At 41.5% G+C, this 22,264-nt stretch overlaps 1 protein-coding gene across 1 annotated transcript in view; it reads right to left on the reverse strand.

The window, feature by feature from the left end:
• The window catches only part of ZSWIM6 (zinc finger SWIM-type containing 6), a 211,996-nt gene extending 189,740 nt beyond the window's left edge, over nt 1–22,256 (reverse strand). The window contains exon 1 of the mRNA XM_082622336.1: nt 21,295–22,256. Coding sequence (XP_082478462.1) covers nt 21,295–22,060 — 766 coding nt within the window. The 5' untranslated portion in view covers nt 22,061–22,256. The remainder of the gene's footprint in view (nt 1–21,294) is intronic.
• Between the last annotated feature and the right edge of the window lie 8 nt (nt 22,257–22,264).

Below are 22,264 nucleotides of genomic sequence, written 5' to 3' on the forward strand. Positions count from 1 at the left end.
TTAACTTGTGACCAGTCTACACAGTAAGCTATAATTGCTGCAGATACACCCAGCTATAGAATGAAAGTTGAACCCACAGGCAGTTCACTAAGTCAAGGAGAGGGTATGGGGGCAGCAGGATGAGGTCAGAAGAAGGCAAATCTAATAATCCATGTCTTACAAGGAAGGATAGTGTCCTGACTTTATTTACTATCTTCTATTAGTCAGGATGCACACCCTTACACTACCTACTCTCAACTCAAAAAATACAGGTCTTGGCATCTCAGGCTAGTGGATTAAATAGCCTCCAGAAATGTTCCTTTATATAGTCTCATGGTTACACTCAGGAGGGAATAGGAGAAGGGAAAGATCCTGGATGTTGCCTGGAAAGACATATCTAATCTTTCCTCACCTGCAAACAGAGGAGTTTCCTAAAAACAAAAGAAGGAAAGAAAATTTTAAGGCTTGCTCTAAGAGTTACACAGGTCTTCAGGCTACAATTTAGTAGTAAGAAGAGAATGTCCCCGTACTTCAGCAAACTGCTAAATCTCTCCATCAACAGGGCTGCTAACACAACCCACCAGCACTTGAAACTGCCTTCTAGTAACACTGCTGTGTGCACCTCAGCAGCCTCACACAGCTTCTATTATACTAAACTTCTCTTTGAAGTATCTCCTATATCCATGGCCCCCAAGTCTCCCACTAAAATCAAGGAAGTGATGAAAGAGAAAATGTTACTGTTTCAAGCCAAACTATTAATGTCATCAAATACCGTGACTGAAACTCTTTTTTTTAAAGCTCGGCAAAGAAAAAAGTCGTACTTAACTCATTATAGTATCAGCTCCAAGAAGCAAGAAGATACTATGGATCAGACCATTACTACTATCAAGGAGAAAAAAATAAAACATAGCACATTCCAGAAGTCATGGAACACTTTTCAAAGGTCGGAGCTGATTTTGAGTGGTGTTACAGACCAAGGAGGTCTCTGGATGGTTTCCTTCATGCACAGACAGGCAGAGAAGCTGCCCTTAGCAACGCTTAGAAAGAAGGTGGGTCAGTGAAAAAAATCCCACTTGAGAAGACGTCTAGCAAAGACCCACTGGGTGCTCCTGCACAAATGACTTAGCCATCTCATGTCTCAGTTTCCTCAGCCACAGAACGAAGAGAATACCTTCTTCCCAAAGTTGTTATGAGGGCTGGAGATCATGCTTGTAAAGCACAGAACTGCTGGTTCAAAAGTGGATGACATTATGAGCTGCAACTACATAAAACAGCAAATGAACACAAGTTTCAAATAAGAGTTGACCCCCAACCCCACCCCAGACAACATACTGAAAAAAGTTCAAGTTTGTCTAAGGTCACTTTAATAACTTCAAGTGGCAGATACTTTTTTTTTTTTTTTTTTTTTTCTTTTTGCGGTATGCGGGCCTCTCACTGTTGTGGCCTCTCCTGTTGCGGAGCACAGGCTCCGGACGCGCAGGCCCAGCGGCCATGGCTCACGGGCCCAGCCGCTCCGCGGCATATGGGATCCTCCCAGACCGGGGCACGAACCCGCATCCCCTGCATCGGCAGGCGGACTCTCAACCACTGCGCCACCAGGGAGGCCCGGCAGATACTTTTTTGATATTCCTTACATGCATCATTCTAGCCTGCTCCTTCTGAGTTCGATTAACACACTGAATCAAAGATTAACAGGACAAAAAAAATTGAAAGAGAAAAAGCTCAAGCGCGGGCAAGAATGCACAGAATAATGAATAGAGAAAGATGCTGCATGCAGACCTGCTGTGTGGCCCACAGTGACCCTGCACGTGAGCTCAGTTCAAGGCCAGTGCCCTGCCCACCAAGATGGAACACAGCTTCTCATGCAAGAGAACTGAGAAAAAGACTGAAGAAGAGAACTGACCTACAAACGTGGGTGAGTCTCCTGCTCTAACTACACACCCTACCATCCTCTCAAAACCTTCGGCTGTTTGTTTTTTTCCAGGTAACATGTATGACAAACTGAATTTCTCAATCCATGTTATATAAACCCACATACGAATACAATCGGCCTTGATTAGGGAGCTTCTCAAACTCTTCTAAGGAAATCCCTCTAACAGCAAAAACAAATGAAAAAGTACCTTTGGGTAGTCGGGGAGTGGCCAAAAGAGGCCACAAACGTAAAACTAGACTACGTTTTTCAAACTGACATATTCTTTGTGGGACAGGTGAGAGACAGCTAGTTGATCGAGCCACTGAGTAAAAGCACTGCCTCTTCCTGGAGAGTCAGAAAAACATTTCCCAAGTAAAACACCACTGCCTTCATCCATTTACTCAACAAACTTTTTTTGAGAGTCAACTATGTGCAAAGGGTTTTATTGGGACTATGAATATGAAAATACATACATATAGACATACACACATACAGTCTAATGGGGGAGAAAAAAATTCACATAGGAAACTATGATTAGGGTTACAAAGGAGAGAACTCTTTGCCAGGAGCTTTCTCTAAGCCAAGCTGACAATTAAGGCATGAATCGGGCAAAGAAGAGCATTCCAAGCAGAAAAAAAGAACATGGGCAAAGGCAGTGAAGGGCCAGGGAGAACAGTGTGCAAAAGGCACCTGAGGGACCAGGCTGGACCACGCTAGGCCTTGCACACCCATGAATGACTTCTGTCCTCTGAACAAAGGGAAGCCACTGAAGGTTCTGCACAGGGAGATCACAGGCAACATCATCCTGCCTTCAATACATATCATAAGAGCTGATCCTTGCCTGTCCAAAGTTCACAAGCTGATTATAACACTCTTAACAAATACATGAAGTTTACTCTTAACGCATGTACACACGAGAAGAGCACATACAAGAAAATGAAAAGCTCTGTGGTACATATTAGAAGTATACAAAGGCCATTAACAGGTCTTTCACTGGACAGTTAGAAACGAGTGTGGAGTAGGTCATCCAGGTCACATCAGCACAGCTTTCAAGGGCAATGATATATGAGATCACCCAAAAATAGAATTGAAAAAAATACACAACCAAAATTTCAGTTCATATTAAGTTCTTAAAATTTAACTTGAGGGGCTTCCCTGGTGGCGCAGTGGTTGAGAGTCCGCCTGCCGAGGCAGGGGACACGGGTTCGTGCCCCAGGTCCGGGAGGATCCCACATGCCGCGGAGCGGCTGGGCCCGTGAGCCATGGCTGCTGAGCCTGCGCGACCGGAGTCTGTGCTCCGCAACGGGAGAGGCCACAACAGTGAGAGGCCTGCTTACCACAAAAAAAAAAAAAAAATTTAACTTGAAACTATTTTTCTGAATACTTTACTTGTAAATCTTTAAATCAGGAGAAAGGTTAATCAACTCTTTTCACTGATTCAAGTCCCCAGAGGATGGGAATGCAGATCTTATACATACATTCCTATGACTTGAGAAACTCAGAAATGCATCTGAATGAGTGTCTTTTATCTTCCATCCTCTGCTTATCCATTGCAAATATTCAGGGAAGCCTAGAAACTAAATCACAAGTGATTAGGTTAATCCATAAACTGTCCATTCTACTCAAGAATAGAATTGAATTGATCTTAGCCATGCCCCTCTCCACTTTCAGGAGAATAATTCTAGAGTTCCAGTGAAGGCAAAACTCATCAATCATTGGGGTCAAAAACAAGAAAGGCATTAAGACATTAAAGCCAAGGCATACTTTGTTGAATAATGTATGTTCTGCTTAGTTGCACTAGATCAGACAAAATTATAATGATAATAAAATATTAACAGAAATTAATCTCTGGATAGTGAATTTCAATGTTTTAATGGTAATGAAAGTTTGTTTTTTTTTAAAAAAAACAATGTTTCCCTTCTCTGATTACAAAATCGAGATATGATGATTGTAGGGTTTGGGGAAAATATAGAAAACTAGAAGAAAATATTAATAAATAGAGAAAATCAGGGAAAAACTGGGGCAGAACAATAATATATTTCCCTTTTGTGTAACTATTTAGAATTCAAGTACTTTCATGTGTTCCCATGTAGGTCTCTTAACAGCCTCATGATAGAGGCGACAGAGGTATAATTATTTTCATTTTATAACACTCAAGGAAATTCAGAGCCACTATGTGATCTGCCTAAGGGTACAAAGGCAGTAAGACAAGACCCATCGAAGAGGATTCTAGTCTCCTGATGGGTCAGGCATCTTCTCCAGCTCATGGCCATGGGATCAGCAAATGATACAGGAGTAGTTAACTCCAAGCACCTAAAATGAGCAGTACCTGCAAACATCGATCAAAAGCAAGAAAATGTGCAAAATAGAATTATATCATTAATACAAATATACGCTAGAGCACTACAACATCAAGTAAAGATAGGAAAATTTACATATCTTTAAGTTACCAAAAAGTGAAAAAGTGGGGGGGAGGGGGAATACACATCAAACCCATGGAGATGGAGAATCTCTTAATTAACTGCTTCCTTTTGGTGTGAATGCAAATGCAGAGAGACATCAGCTATTTCCTACCTGAAAGAGAGTGAGTGGAGCCCACTGATAAAGACCAAAGCTCTTGCCGTCCCAAACAACTCTTCTCTCCCTCCCTTCCTGTCTCCCTACACACACGCTGTAGCATATGCCCGTGCGAACACACAGAGTATAATTTTAAACTGGTTTATTTATTGCCCCCTTCTTCCTGAAAAACAAGATATATGGCTAGGTAACCATATATGTTATCATCTGAACCGGAACATTTATAAGAGTGAAAGAGGTGACTATTCCTGATTATGCTAGGAAAAGAGGCATAAACCAAGAATGACTGGGCAAATGGGAACATGCAGTCTCCCAGTATCTGGATCCCTCCTCTCATGAAACAAGCATTGGGAGTACACCCTTACTGTTCAAAAAAACTGCTTGGTGTGTCCCATTTTATGCAATACTGGGTCTTAAGGAAATTCTACATCAAGGGAAAGTCATCAGCATTTTGTAGACCAGTTTAATAAACATTCCTAATTAGTGAATGTCTTTTTACAATGCATAAGATCTTGTGGGGTGTTTTTAAGTTATATGTGGTTTTGCAAGCCATCTGAAAAAAGTTTTAAGAAACCAGTTAAATTTATTTTTGCCAACTTCTTTAAAAATTGAAGTATCAGGGGCTTCCCTGGTGGCGCTGTGGTTGAGAATCTGCCTGCCAATGCAGGGTACACGGGTTCAAGCCCTGGTCCGGGAAGGTCCCACATGCCGCGGAGTAACTAGGCCCAGCAACTAGGCGCGTCTGGAGCCTGTGCTCCGCAACAAGAGAGGCCGAGACAGTGAGAGGCCCGCGCACCGAGGTGAAGAGTGGCCCCCGCTCACTGCAACTAGAGAAAGCCCTTGCACAGAAACGAAGACCCAACACAGCCAAAAATAAATTAATTAATTAATTTAAAAAAAAATAGTGTTCCAATGACCTTGTTTAAAAAAAAAATTGAAGTATCAAATAAAAGGAAAAAGCAATCTCTTAATCACTCGAAGGTATTTAAAATTCAAAGTTACTTGCTTTGGTAACCCAAAAGTACTGTTCTACACAGGAATGCCCAAATTATTTTCTGTGTAGACGCTGGAATCATCTAATAAATAAACTGCTTTCAGAACAGTTTTTTTGGCTGATGCTGATGCTGTTAACAAGTTAACAAGCTCGAAGGAAAAAAGTTCCCTCAAATAAGAAAAAGAAGAAAGAAACCTTTCATGGTATTTGTATAAATGTACTGCTGGTAATAAATAAAGTCTCAAAAACCAAACTTCCTATCTTGTGGTCATATTCCTATTCAAAATACCTCCTAAGGGACAACTCAGATTCAGAAAATCAAACAGAAATTGGAACTTGGAGCTATTTTTTTTCAACTAAGAGAATTTCATGCAGGTACACACAAATACTGATATATAAGCCTACCATTCATTCAAGGGACATTTCAATGTCTACTATACACACACTGCACTGACACTATAATAGTTGGCTGTCCTGGATCTAAAGTTTACCAGTATTTTTTTCACTCTAGCAGATTTATCTTTCAACTCCAAAAAGGGACTTTTTATTTAAATACTCTGTGATTCTCACCCCAAAAAACAAGACTAGAAATATCTACTAAACAATAGCCAACTCAAAATGACCCTATAACAGTATATGGCAGGGACTTCCCTGGTGGTCCAGTGGTTAAGACTCTGTGGCTCCCAATGCGGGGGGGCCAGGTTCGATCCCTGGTCAGGGAACTAGATCCCGCATGCTGCAACTAAAAGCCCCGCATGCTGCAACGAAGATCCCGCGTGCCACAACTACGACCCAGTACAGCCAAATAAATAAATATTAAAAAGTAAATAAATAAAATATTACTTAAAAGAACAGTATATGGCAGAATATTTTTACATTTATTTGTTAGCACTTCATATTCTGAGTTGTCTGATAGCCTAACTATTGCTCCCCTCTATAAAAGATGCTTAGAAATCTACAATCCTACACACTGCAATTTCTCATAAGAAACAATCCCTCATTTTCTCCAACTTTCACATTAAAGATGAGTTCCACAGCTGTGTTCTCAAGTTTGGAAAGGGCCATGAATCAGACAGGCCAGTGTCAGTCTTTACAACAACCCCTTGCAGAATGTCAGGTTTACCCACCTTCACTGAGAAAAAACCAGAGTATACTTATGAGCTTGCTTTACTATTATATCTTTTTTAAAAATGGTATGACGGTTCTAGATTTCCTGGGTAAGGCTTATTGAAAGAGTCAAGACATAGAATTTTCTAGATTAAATAATAAATTAGGCTTCTTGAAAGAGCCAGGTTCAAAGCTCAATTCTAAAAACTAAAAAGGCAAATCAAAAATAAAGAGAACACTAGTTGCTCCAAAACTGTAAAGGATCAAAGAGGGGAACTGCAACTCAAGGAGTAAATTTTAAAAACTAGCCTTTTAGAGATGCAATAGCCAATCCATCCATAAAACCACCATAAGTTGGCCATTATACACTGCACACATTACATTCTGAATTGTTACTATCTTTAACAGGAAGAATGGGGGGGGTAAGTAAAAAATACAGTTTTTGTAACATTAAATAAGCAGCCCAGTGAAATATAAATTCCGGAAAAGGGAAGAGGAAAGGGACCCTCTATATCTGAACATGGCTACCTGAATTTTTTGTGCTTTTCTGGCCTTAACCCACCACCACTTAGCCCATCTTTACCACCATTCTTTCCCAAGACCCCAATACGCACGCATATGCACGCAGGCGCACAAACAGGCGTTCACACACAACACATACACACAGTTACAGGGTTTAAAAAATACAAACCATATCCTTATGTGTCAAAAAATAAATTTCATACAAGAGCACAAGAACTCTGAAGTCTCGTGATTTATCAAAATCAAAAGACAATGTCACTGCTAAGCTATGAGCTAATGCAAATTCAGACCTAATACATACACTGAATTTTGAATAAACTCAGTCACTGGCTCTTACATCACCATTTTTTTTCTAACACATCTAAAATTATAAACTATGAAAACAAATTCTGGAAAATAAATGAGCATGAAAAATCATGGATGAAACTTAAATTACTGTTGAAACAGAATTTTTTTTTTTTTTTTTTTTTTTTTGCGGTACGCAGGCCTCTCACTGTCATGGCCTCTCCCGTTGTGGAGCACAGGCTCCGGACGCGCAGGCTCAGCGGCCATGGCTCACGGGCCCAGCCGCTCCATGGCATGTGGGATTTTCCCGGACCGGGGCACGAACCCGTGTCCCCTGCATTGGCAGGCGGACTCTCAACCACTGCACCACCAGGGAAGCCCTGAAACAGAATTTTTAAAAAAATCTGTCCATTTTAAAATAAAAGTATTTTTCCACAAATTGTTAAAATGAATAAAGAGTTTCAAAAAAAAATCTTCCCCATTGCAATAGTCCTTATTGAAAGCAAAAATGCAATACTATCCAATACTCTGGAATTTCTTGCTATTTAATGAAACAGCTTAGACAAAATGCCTTTTTAATAAGTTGCTAAGAGAGATCCACAAAAACTGCAAAGAAATTGCCCTCACAAGTTCCAATAAGGAACATCACTTGAGCACTTTGCTTATAAGACTTCAAACAGCACTAGTCAAACTACCATCTGGGCTTTGGTTTTAATCAAGCTTATTAGTTAAACTGGAGCTGACATCATTTACATGACTAACCTAAGTGAAATCTAAATTACATTAAGGATCCATAAGATAGTCACTTACCTACTACCATCCAGTAGATTATAATGTTCTAAGCATATTATAAATATATATATGTGTGCATACACACACACACACACACACACACACCTCTATCTATAGAAACATACATAGATATATCAGTGGATCTATCTCCAAGCCACTTTTGGAAAATACACCTACCATAACCTCTAACTGCAGAAAGACACCACATGGTATAATTAATACACTGTGATATAGTTCAATGCACTCGGTACTCTATCCCCAAGACATTCTGATTATATTCCCTAATGAAATTTTTGTTTTCACTCTAAGAAACAAAATATCCTTGGATCAGCAAGAGTAAGCTGCCCAACTTGCTCTTATCCACAATGGAAGCATCTCATTTTAAGATGTAAAAATTTAAATTAACTCTGAAACATCTGCCTTCTCTAAGCCATTAGACCAGCAAGTCACCTTTCACTAAATCCCTCACCTTAAGCTTTTTTTCAAAAAGTGAATGCAACAAAATTTGTCCAATAAACTACCTTAAAGACAAAGTGGGAAAAAAATCAATTTGATTCTATTTCTAGTTATTTTGGCCAATTATTTTGTTACCTTAAGAAGGGCATCACATCAATGCACTAAGCTAAATGTTATCCTGACATCCAACAGATCTAAGTATATTATACCACAATTCATTGAATAAGTGAATAATAATCATCATTCCTGTTTCTATTCAAATTCAGTGTGGTCCATGGTACACTGAAAATCATCCCTAACATACCCTCAGCTTTTTTATGTACTACTATGGAAAGAATATAAATACTGTTCTTCTTACCGAAGTCCCTTCCAAACATACTACAGGTTCACACTGTGACATTCTTTTCACTTCTTTCCAAAATTATACAAGAACAAATCCAACATATTTTTCATTTTGAGTACAACTGATAATCAAGTAAATTCTTAAATTCACACGTGCATCCAAAAGTTTAAAACTCAGTTTGCAAATACAATCCACATGATACTGGCTCTAGGGTATACAGAATCTAGACCCAGATACTGCTACTTTGACCAAAACCCACCTATACTCCCTACTAGAATAAATAGTAAGCTTTTTATTTGCTAAATATGTTCTTACAGCATTAACCAAAACTAAACACACAGAGAGAATACTGACAACTGTAGAAAAAAACAGTACATGTGTTTTTTTTAAATGTCTAATGACACCTATAATTATATAAACCAATTCAGACTCTACAACTTCAACAGGAATGGCAATTTTAAAGACGCCCAAGGCATTTTAAATTAATCAGGCAAGTCTCACACCTCTTGGTGCTACCGCAAAACCAAAATGATTGAGCAGGATATATGTCTGACCTGATAAGGCAATTCTTAAATCTTTCTCCTATCTAAAATAGTTATCACAGTATGATGCCTACTATCAAAAATCAATCCTTTCTTTAAAAAATGCACATCCCATTTCGAAAAAGCAGAGGTAAGTAGAATATCATAACACAGAGTATATACAAAAATTAGTTCAGTTTAATAACTGAAAAGTTAAGTTTTTGACATTTGCCAAGCAGTCCCACAACGTGCTGGCCCTATGCCATCATGGCCTAGTGCCAGCCTGATGGAGGGCCAGGCTAAAAATAGCAGCCAAGCAGCAGCTGGAACACATAGGTCCTTGTGACCTCAGCTTTATTTCCCTAAATCAAGGGAGGTTGAAGGGAAGGGGACAGTGGCTGGGAAAGAAAGGAATGGAACACACTCTCTTGGTTGGTATTTCCTACCTCTTCCGATTTCTTGCCTTTCTCCCTACCACTCTCTACTCTTCCTCACTCCCCCACTCCATTCCCCCATGCCTAAGAAAGGAAGGGAAAGAGCATGGGCATTAGAGAAGGAGGGAAAAGAAAGATACTTGAGCTCTGAGGCAGGTTAGGTTCAGAGGCTCCCTTCACTCCTACCCTCAAGTCTCACTTGATTCTGCCATCATCACAAAGCAGCCATTGGTCATTTCAGTCCTCAGCTTTACCATGGTCTAGAGAAAATATAAGACAAAAATTACACAGGTGATAATTGTAGGAGAGAAGCAAGAGAGAACTAGAATATGGTGTCAGGAGTTCAAAATCCTAAGTGCTAAGGAAACTTGAAGAACGCTTTAAAAAAACAAAGATCGGGACTTCCCTGGAGGTCCAGTGGTTGGGACCCAGTGTTTTCACTGCTGAAGGCCCAGGTTCAATCCCACCGCATGGACAAAAAAAAACTAAAAATTAAAAAATTAAATTAAATTAAAAAACAAAGTCCTAAAGAAATAAGGTAAACTTATTTTTTTTTAAGTCCTCACATACATCTGATTACAAACTTCTGGTATTTGTGTTTTAGCAGTTTATTTTACGACAAATATTTATAAAAATCATGGCCATCTTCTTTGTAGAAGTGAGTTAATATAAAGCAGTAGCAGGAACAAAGGTTCAACGTAACCAAATGCTACAGTGCTACCTTCAGCTTCTGCCAGCCTTTACCAAAAGACTAACAGTAACACCAGAAGACGCTCCAGGCTCTGCCCTTTACAGTGAAATGATAAAATACCTATACTTCATTTATAAAAATACTGATCACTGTCAGCAAATATTTAACAGCCACAACATGGCACATGTAGCATTCTAAATTGTACTAACGTAATCAAGAGAATTTAAATCTTGCTTCTGTAGACTCATTTATGTACTATCTTCTTATGCATATTTCCCATATAATACCTTCTAACTTTAGAGATCTGACACCAATTAACAATGAAAAATGCTTTAAGTAAACAGACTGTTAAATAACATAGGACCAGGCAGTGAGTCACCTGAACTTTAAGTGCATTAATTCATTAAATGAGCTTCCAATTTATCTGATCAGCTTTTTCAGCTAGTAAGAGTTTAGATGTACTGACAGGTTCTACTGTATCCTTGCAATTAACATCCTTCCAATTACCTATCTCTTTCAAAGAAAATTAAATCTTTTTCTCAGCACAAGAAATCGTATAATTTTCAACCATAACATTCAAAAAGTTGTACAAGATAAATGTATATATGCGACATATATATTGCAATTAGATCTAACATGCAAGTTATTCCTCTTTCAAAAGTTAAAAATGTCTGGGCTTTCCTGGTGGCGCAGTGGTTGAGAGTCCGCCTGCCGATGCAGGGGTCATGGGTTCGTGCCCCAGTCCGGGAGGATCCCACGTGCCGTGGAGTGGCTGGGCCCGTGAGCCATGGCTGCTGAGCCTGTACGTCCGGAGCCTGTGCTCTGCAACGTGAGAGGCCGCAGCAGTGAGAGGCCCGCGTACCGCAAAAAAAAAAAAAAAAAGTTAAAAATGTCTGATGAATGATGATCAAAATCACCCCACACAACCATCTTCCAAAGCTGAAATTCGTTCACAAAAGGCACTTTTTTTAACTTTTTGTTTTATATTGGAGTATAACCGATTGACAATGTTGTGATAGTTTCAGGTGCACAGCAAAGCGACTCAGCCATACATATACATATATCCATTCTCCCCCAGACTCCCCTTCCATCCAGGCTGCTACATAACATTGAGCAGAGTTCCCTGTGCTATACAGTAGGTCCCACAAAAGGTATTTTTAAAGTGCAGTTTTTCAAGTCAAATTTTTAAAATACATGTTAAAAATCATAGCTCTGATCACAATTTAAAATTCTGGCTACTGTGAAAAATCACCCTAAAAAGTACCAAGAGACTATAAACATGAAGATGAACTTTCTAGAATAGTTAACGATGACACATCACCAGTAATATTATTTAGGGGGTAAGAGTACCAGCTCAGAGAGGCTGTGTCTGGCTCCATAATTTACCAGGCTGTGTGACCTTGGGCAAAAGTTACTTGCGTTTTTTCCCTATGCTTCAGTTTTCTCATCTGTGAAATGAAAATAATAGAAGTACCTAACTCATAGGGCCGTTAAGAAATATAAAGTACTTGGAGCAGTATCTGGCACATGGTTAAGTGCTCTGAAAGTGTTGACTGGAAATGTTGTTGCAGCAGTATTAAGAGACTCACTGTAAATCATGCTCAGTACAATAAAGAAAAGCCCGAAATAATACAAAGTCTTTATAAAGAGATGTTAATAAAGCTTTGAGGCCACATCAATTACGTGAAAGAAGTGTACCTAAGGGTTATGTATATAGTACTAGTTACTAGCGATGAGGGTGGGGTGACACTGACAGAAACACTGAAAAACGTACAAAAACAGGTCAAACAGACACTACTGAATAAGTTTTCATACACATACTAAGTTCAGAACAGACAAATTTCTTACTGGGTATTGACTTCTATCGTCCTGTGTATGTAGTATTTTCAACTTCTAGTAAATTCTGTATTACAAGGAGGTATGCGTACAGTCATGTGTACTCACACCAACTGTAATAGAGTTTCATACAGCTAGCAATCATAACTAACTTTTCCTGAACTTTAATCTCATCAGAGAACACCTCTACAGTTTCCAAATGTCTACAAATGTTTTATACTAGCATGTACTAAGCACGCCAGAATCACTGCTTAACTGAAGCCATTAGAATCTGGCCTGAAACTAAAATGTTATCTAGAAATACTTTTATAACATTCAATGAAATGTTAGCCAAATAATCTCTCCAACAGCATAGTCAATTTACATTCATTATATGCTTGTTCTGATTTCTGAGATTTTCTGAAGTTTACCAAACATTCCCAGCAAATTAGGAGGCAGCCTGAGTAGTGGAAAAACAGAGATTCCACGTTTAACTTTGCAATTTACTATGCCTGTCTGGACAAATTACTCAACATGTCTGGGCCTCAGTTTTCTCATGAGCAAAATGGGAGAAGCTGGAATCGATCTCTACAAATATTCAGAGCTCTACAGGTAGATAATAACTATCATGCAAGAGTATTGTGTAAAAACAGAATCTCATCCATTCACATATTTAAGAAGAAACAGAAGAGTGCATCTGTACACAGAGGTCACTGAAATATGCTTCGGGTAATGACACTCAAATGATACCTAGGTTCACCTGTCTCCTTTTCTCTCACTTGGGAACATCAAATTTGTTACAAATAAATACATAAATAAATATATGTAACATATGCTGACAAAAAACTAATTATCACTAAAGAATTCCACAAATATAAAACACTTAGCATACCCTTTTCCAACAGACTTCACTTACTATCAGCTGAAGGTCAATTTTAAGTTCAAAATGAAAAGCAGATTTTGCACTGCGTTCTCTCCAAAGCTTGCTTTGGCTACCTTTTCTAGATCAAAAAAATAAAGGAAGCATCCTATTTTTAAAGAATTGAAAACCATGTACAAAGCAAATTCTTAGCAGAACACACGGCACTGAAAGCAAAAAGTGGAAAGACACTCAGATTTTTCAAATAAATCCAACACACTTTATTTTTGAGACTCTGGCTAGGATTGAGAAACAAGTCTCTTTCCATGGGACAAGCTATGTAACATATTTCTCCAAATTACCACTTGGTACTGATTTCTCAGAAAGAGATGAGTCTTTCCATTCATTATAAGGAGGAAATAGCTCATGTTTTCTAATTTACAGTAATCTCCAAATATTTACATGCATCAAAAAATTAATAAACCAAGAAAATTAATTATATTTTTATTGGGAGAAAGCATGATTTTTCAAACTATATAATAGTAATCTGAAAGGTAACTGAAAATGGTTTTGTGGGCTCCATGTAGTTTATTACCATTTAAAAAATAGTTGCCTATAATCTGCTTTGTTTCTAAGACGTTTATACTTACCTATAATCTGCTTTCTCTTGTAGGATATTTGTCCTCTTAAATATAACAGGTAAAGGTCAACAGCAGTTCAAGTTTAATGATGGCCCCTATAAAAATTTCTAACACGGGTTTGTCTTATCATATGTATACATAAGCTTCTTAAAATAAAGGTACCAAATTCATTTTGCATCACTGAAGAAAACCGATTTTCTAACACAAAAATATAAAGCACGTAAGCATTTGGAATTAGTACAGACCGTTCGTATAATTTTTAAAAGGGACAGCTTTCTTAAACGAAAGCATCAGTCATTCCTTCATTGCCATCCTGTTCACTGAACATATTACTAGCTAAAATCACACATTCTTAAGTAAACTCTTAAAATGATTGTGAGTAAAAGAGACATGCTGCCCTGCATCTTTCCAGACCAAACATTTAGAGTTGGAACTGATAGTAACTGATTACCCATTGTGAAAAGAACAGAAGCCAAGGATAAACAGATAAACATCTTAACAGTTGACCAGGACATACTTAAGACAACACTGACTTCAATTGTTCAATTAATTGCAATAATTGTTCTTTAGACAACACGTTCCACAGAATCCTGATGTTTTAAGAAGGAAAGGTATCCGAGTCCCTCATCTGCAAAAAGGATGAAACTCAATGCACAGTTAAAATAATGTGGGTGGCCTTTTCCTCCTCAATCCCAGGGTGTACTCAGAATACAAGTGTGTAGGGCAGGAAATTAAAGACTGAAGCAAGAGTAGAAATATTTGCTTAATTCAAATCTGCAATTCCACCTTCCAGTATTGTTGAAATATTCTGGCTACAAAAAGTATTCTGTCTCCCAAACACTTTAGATTTCTTCATTGGACCAGTACTAACCGTTGGAGAACCAAGTATCATAAAAAATGCCAAGATTGCTTCACCTAAAATTGAAACTCCCTTAGGACAATGCTGAGTACATCTGAGATGCTCAATACTTTCAAAAATCAACTGTAAGCAAATCAAACATCTCAACTCAGATAGAACCACAATAAAAAAACGCATGCAACTAGTTTCAATTTCTTTTCCTTTTGTGTAATTTTTCATTAACCAAAAGACAGAACGAGCATAGGACTCTGATTCAAATTTGTTCTATATCATTACCTTAATCTCAAAATTACATTCAATTAACTATATTATCATCAATAAACAAAACACCTAACTCTCAAAGTGCATTTAGAATCACATCTTTATATAATAATCTCTGGTCTGTAAAGAAAATCAAAATACTCAAAGGCCAACAAATTAGCCTTAAGTTAGCTGATTAAAATTTTAACTATCTTAAATCTAATAATGATCCCCTTTTACTGCTTTGCTACCCCCTAAATCATAAAATTTTAAGTAACAAATCTGAAAAGACCATGAGAATGTTTAACAAAGTATAAACAGAATTTCTCTCCCAAAAGTAACCAGAAAAAAACCCCCAAAACCTAGCTCCTTCCTTCTCCTACAAAAGACTAGTTTCTAGTTTTGTTTAGCCATTTCTTGCTTTTAAATGATTGTTTAGTCACAAATAAGGAAATGGTGTTTCCAAAAAAAAAAAAATTTGAGTGTACACCAGTTCTTCAGAAAGGGGACACACACACACACACACACACACACACACACACACAACCCAAAACAAAAAATAATGCATTAATTAAAAACACAAGGATAACTATCCTAAGATTTCTTATTAGAAAAGTATATGCTGCTGGTTTTAAGAAAAATCCAACCATAGTAACAATGAAAAGTAAAATTCCCCCCAAAACCTTGCCCATTCATTTGACTGCCCTCCTCCAAAGATACTCACTATTCAATGGTTGCTTGTGTACCCTTTCCACGTTTTTACACACCTATATGCAAGTCCATCTTTTTTGTTTTAAACAGAAATTGCAGCATACTACATGAATGGTTGAGTTGTTTTTATTTTTTTTTTGTATTTTATTTTTAAACATCTCTATTGGAGTATAATTGCTCTACAATGGTGTGTTAGTTTCTGCTTTATAACAAAGTGAATCAGCTATACATATACATATATCCGCATATCTCCTCCCTCTTGCGTCTCCCTCCCACTTTCTCTATCCCACCCCTCTAGGTGGACACAAAGCACCAAGCTGATCTCCCTGTGCTGATCTCCCTGTGCTATGCGGCTGCTTCCCACTAGCTATCTATTTTACATTTGGTAGTATATATAAGTCCATGTCACACTCTCACTTTATCCCAGCTTACCCTTCCCCCACCCCATGTACTCAAGTCCATTCTCTACATCTGAGTCTTTATTCCTGTCCTGCCCCTAGGTTGTTCAAAACCCTTACTTTTAGATGCCATATATATGTGTTAACATACGGTATTTGTTTTTCTCTTTTAGACTTACTTCACTCTGTACGACAGACTCTAGGTTCATCCACCTCACTACAAATAACTCAATTTCGTTTCTTTTTATGACTGAGTAATGTCCCATTGTATACATGTGCCACACCTTCTTTATCCATTCATCTGTCAATGGACACTTAGGTTGCTTCCATGTCCTGGCTACTGTAAATAGAGCTGCAATGAACACTTTGGTACATGACTCTTTTTGAATTATGGTTTTCTCAGGGTATATGCCCAGTAGTGGGATTGCTGGGTCGTATGGTAGTTCTATTTTTAGTTTTTGAAGGAACCTCCATACTGTTCTCCATAGTGGTTCTATCAATTTACATTCCCACCAACAGTGCAAGAGGCTTCCCTTTTCTCCACACCCTCTCCAGCATTTATTTATTTTTTGATGATGGCTATTCTGACTGATGTGAGGTGATACCTCACTGTAGTTTTGATTTGCGTTTCTCTAATGATTAGTGACGTTGATCATCCTTTCATGTGTTTGTTGGCAATCTGTATTTCTTCTTTGGAGAAATGTCTATTTAGGTCTTCTGCCCATTTTTGGATTGGGTTGTTTGTTTTTTTGATATTGAGATGCATGAGCTGCTTGTAAATTTTGGAGATTAATCCTTTGTCAGTTGCTTCATTTGCAAATATTTTCTCCCATTCTGAGGGTTGTCTTTGGGTCTTGTTTATGGTTTCCTTTGCTGTGCAAAAGCTTTGAAGTTTCATTAGGTCCCATTTGTTTATTTTTGCTTTTATTTCCATTTCTCTAGGAGGTGGGTCTAAAAGGATCTTGCTGTGATTTATGTCATAGAATGTTCTGCCTATGTTTTCCTCTAAGAGTTTGAGAGTGTCTGGCCTTACATTTAGGTCTTTAATCCATTTCGAGTTTATTTTTGTGTATGGTATTAGGGAGTGTTCTAATTTCATTCTTTTACATGTAGCTGTCCAGTTTTCCAAGCACCACTTACTGAAGAGGCTGTCTTTTCTCCATTGCATATTCTTGCCTCCTTTATAAAAAATAAGGTGACCATATGTGCGTGGGTTTATCTCTGGGCTTTCTATCCTGTTCCATTGATCTATATTTCTGCTTTTGTGCCAGTACCATACTGTCTTGATTACTGTAGCTTTGTAGAAGAGAGTTGACTTGTTTTTACATGAAATTTGCTGGTCACCTCTTCTTGTCAGTATATAAAAATCTACTTTGTTTTTTCATGGTTGCATAGTATTCCATTGAGTACTACTTAGCCACTTCCCTTCTGATAGAAATTTAGCTTGATTCCAGGTTTTCAGTATTGCAAACCATACTACAATGAGCATCACTCACCGTAATGAACATCGCTGTGCACTAATATCAATATATCTATGGAATAAATTCCTAGAAATGACACAAAAAGATTGTGCCAACCATCAGGGGAGGCAGCATCCCATTCTCCCACCTCCTCAATCAATTCTGGGTAATGTCTACCCGTGTGCCAATGTGGTGGATGAAAATGGCATGTCATCTTTGTGTCTCTCTTAGTGAAGATAAATACATTTATAAATAATTTGCATTTCTTTCTGAAATGTGTTGTCCATTTTTCTACCAGGTTATTCATCTCTTTTTTTCCCCCGATTTTTAGGAATTATCTGCCAGCCTTTGGTCAAACAGGTGGTAAATATTTGCCCCAGTTAGTTGCTTAACTTGGTTCATCATGTTTTCAATCCTACAGAAACTTTTAGATTTTTTTAAATCAGGTAACTTATATCTCTCTCTTCCTTAACAATTCAAGTTCCAGGTCCCATTAGGGATTTGCCTGCTCTCTCCCAGGCAAAATTTTTGGAAAAATTTATGTGACTTCTAAATCATTACTGGAATGTTGTCAATAATATTTACAAACAAGCACCTTCAGCAATAGCTCCCACCCAATATATCATTAGTTAACAACAATAAGCCAACAACACTTCCTCCAAAACTTCCCATAAAACTGATGAACAGCTCTGTACCAATTAAATATTGCTTACAGCTGCTATATCAAAGGTTTAATTTTTTTTTCCTTTAAATTTCTTCTTCTTAAAATCTAGGAGTTGAAAAATAACTAAGCAAGTATGTTTAACTTCCGGGAAATCTCAATTCTCTGTCCCTCAATCCTTAAATAATCTTCAACATTGTAAGTGTAAAATAACCTTAAATAATCTTCAACATTGTAAGTGTAAAATAAAGTCCAACAACTAGATTGTCTGTATCGTATCTATAATTTAGTCATCTCTACAAAAGTCAAAGAATACTTCCTGTACAAACAAACTTGTAATTTTGCAATAGCAGAAAATTGCTTATGATGCTATCAACACAGTATTCTGTTCTTTTCCATTTCAGGTTATGAAGTGAAAGGGTTCTACCTCAAATCACAAAATTATAAAATAAGCTTCATGTTAGTTCCAATTCAAACCACCACTTAGAGCTAAATTAGATGGTTAATCTAGCCACTCTCTCTGTTCTTCTTTAAGAAAAAAAAATCTTGGTCATAAGTTTTCTATCTCACAGTGCCAGCTGCCAGGCATTTAACAGCCTTCCATCTCTAAGCTGACTGGCACAACAAGTAATACAACTTGGAAGTTAAGGAAATTGGCAGAACTCAGAAGGGAAAAAAGAATATTTTCCACAATTTGTACAGCACTTGTTTAGCACGTATGTTAAGCGTTTCCAAAGGGGTGGTCAACTCTTCAAACTATATAAGAAGCATCTACTTCACATCAACCACTGCCAGCTCCATTCAGTGGCCTCCTTCTCCTCCTGGGACTATTCAGAAAGTTACTATTTTCTTTTACAACTCACCCCGGCCTCTTCACCAATGAAAGCAGGCAAAGCCCACGCTGTGTGTCTGTCTCCTAGAGAAGATTGCATCTTTTATTTATCGTCCCTTGGCTTTATTTTCACAGTGAATTCCTGGCTTAAATGCAATCAGCCAAGAAACCCTCCCTATGTGCTCTCCTGTCATTCCTTATTGCTTGCAAGCAGAGTCAAGCACAGAAGGGGGAAAAAAAAAAACTCAGCATTGCCAGCCAAGCCATAAAAACTCACAAACTAGTTATACTGAGAAACCATGGATGTGCTTCAGTCCATTTCAACCAGGCAGGAAACAAGGCGGGGGGGTAATAACTTGAAAGGCTGTTCATTAGATTTTTTTTTTTTTAAAGAATGGATGGCCTCAGAAGTTAAAACCCCCTCTAGACATAAGGAAAGGGGTATCTAACCTAGAAAAGGCAACACTGGGGGCTGCCTTTACAAATAAATGACCATGCTGGAAATCACGTTTGCAGATTGCATCAGAATGCAAAGTAATGAGATAGGATTAAAACAAATCTTTAAGTCTCTCTTGGGTCCCCACCCAGCCCCCCACCCGACTCCCAAAGAGAAGGGATAAAAGGAACTGACTACGGAAAGAGAAGATTAAATTAAAAATCAGAGGCAGTGATGCTTCCCAACCTCTCCCCATTCATTAGGAACCGTGCTCACCACCACAGTTTAAATAGACAGCAATATGAGAAGGGGGGTAGAAAATACGTCGTTTTAAAATCAGGAGAAAAATACGGGGAAAGGGGAGTTTCACTATAGCATTGTTCTTTTCCGTGCAGCTCAAACATCCCCAGCGCTACAGCTGAAAAAAATATCTGACCAGAAAAACACACTGGAGGGTGGGGGGAGGGGGAGGACAGGGAAAGCTTTTAAAATTCGGTATTTGAGAAAACTCTCATGGTCTGTCAGAAAAAGAAGGGCTGTGCAGCTTTAAACCACAAGTCCTACTCTCGCCTTTGTCAAATACCTTCTACTTTACAAGCCCCGAAAAGAAATAAAAAGACTCTTTTGTTTGGTTTCCCCTTTTCGGAGGGTGACAGAAAACTGAAAGGGGCACAAATAAACCTGAAAATGAGAACAAAGTGCGGGGTCGTGCCCGGCTGCCAGGCGATCGCGCAGGGAGGGACGCGGGAGCGGCCGCGGAGCCCCTCCGCCTCACGCTCCTGCAGCCGCCGGCCGAGAGCGCCAAGCCCGTCACCGCTCCCCACGGATCGCACAGAGCACGACCCCCGGTCCCCCGGGCGCAAACCGAACTCCGGCGGCAGGAGCCCCGGGCACGCCGCGGCCCCAAAGAACGGGGAAGAGCCAGCCCCTCCCGGCCCGGCTCGCGCCCTTTAATTAGGGGGCGTTCTCGCGGGGAGAGGTCCCTCAGGAGATGGGTCCAGCCCGCCGCCCACCGTCCGCGCGGCCCTGAGACGGAGAGGCGCGGAGGAAAGGACATTTAAATCCCGGGGCGGCCGGCGGAGCTCGCCCGGGCCAGTCCAGACGCCGCAGAGACCCCCGAAGCTCCGCGGCCGCCAGCCCGTCGAAGCCAGGAGAAAAGAGGCAGCCGAGTGGCATTAAAATGTATTTCCCTCTCTCAAATGGAAGGGGCGGGGGGTGGGGAGTGGGAGGAAGAGGAGAAAGAAAGACGAGCGAGCGACAGACAAGGGGAGAGAGGAGGGAGAGCGCAGAACGCGGCCCGGCCGCCGTTTCGGCCCCGGCCGGCATTGTCTGTGCGGCCCGCGCTCCCTCCCCCGCCCCGCACGGCCCCGCCACAGACACCCTCCGCCGGAGCCCGGCCGTCAGCCCGCGCCTTTGTCCACATTCACCCCCCAAAACAGGCGAGCAGCCCTCCAGTACGTGCTCCCCGGAAGAAGGGCGGGGAACCGAACGGGCCGGGGGCACCCGACACCCACCCCGCGGACCCCGCGGAGGGGCGCGTCCTGCTGATTCATTTCCCCCTCGCGCTGGCCCGTCCGGGGAGACAGGGGGCGGGGAGGGCGGGGAGGAAATGGGCGCTCCGCTCGGGAGGACTATCCGGGACGGTGAGGGCACCGGGCGGGGTGCGGGCGCCCGCTGGGCTGAGGGACTGCCGGGAGGGGAGGGGGCGGGCGCCCCCCCCGAGGGACTGACGGACAGACTGACGGCCCCGAGACTGCCCCGTGACTCACCGACTTGCAGGACGTTGTCGACGCAGCCGCTCTCCAGCAGCGCGATGCCCCGGCGGAAGGGCAGCCGTGTCTCGTCTCCGCCGTCCGCCGACCCGGCAGCCCCCGCCGACGGGGCCCCGGCCCCAGCGGCGGCGGCGGCGGCGGCGGCGGCAGCGGCGGCGGCGGCCGAGGTGGCGGCCGGCGAGGACGAGGAGCCGCCGCCGCCTGCGCCGCCCGCGCCGCCGCCCGCGCCGCCGGGGCCGCCGCTGTCTTCGCCGGGGCCGCCCGCGGCGCCGCCGCCGGTGTTGAAGGACGAGTACATGCAGATCTCCCGCTCGCTGCGGGGGAAGGACCAGTAGACGATGCGGCGCTGCACCGGCTCCGGGATGCGCTCGAAGCGCTCCTCCACGCGCTGGAACGGCCACTTCTCAGCCACCTTGCGCGCCGCGATGTCCAGCAGCGACTCGGGGCTCTGGGTCTTGCCCGGCGGCAGCAGCCCCAGCGCTGCGCCGCCCCCGCACGCCGCCGCCGCCGCGCCGCCCGCCCGCGGGCCCGGCCGACAGGCAGAGCTGTAACCGCCACCCGCTCCTCCGCCGCCGCTGCTGGCCCCGCCGCCGCCGCCGCCTCCGCCGCCCGGCCGGCAGCAGAGCCGTTTCGCGGGAGGAGGCTGCTGTCCGCGCTCCGCCATGACCGCGCCGCTTCTAACCCGACAGCGGAAGTGCCAGGACCCTATAAACGGCACAAGGAAGCGCGACACGCACACGCCGCCGCGACGCCACGCTGCCATCTAGGGCCCGCCGCTCCTTGTAGGGGCACAAGAGGTGGGGCCTTCACTGTGACGTCGAGGCTGAGGCGGGGCCCCGATAGGGGAACCTAGGGCCAAGGGCGGGGCCTATGCAAATCGCTGGGCTGAAACATAAATAGAGCGCTCAGCGGACACGGGGGTAGCGGGGGCGCTGGGGTTGGGTGCCCGAAGGGTTGTGAGAATGTC

This window comes from Mesoplodon mirus (genome assembly GCF_964341445.2).
Source record: "Mesoplodon mirus genome assembly, chromosome: 5".
In the NCBI taxonomy this organism is placed as follows: Eukaryota; Metazoa; Chordata; class Mammalia; order Artiodactyla; family Ziphiidae; genus Mesoplodon; species Mesoplodon mirus.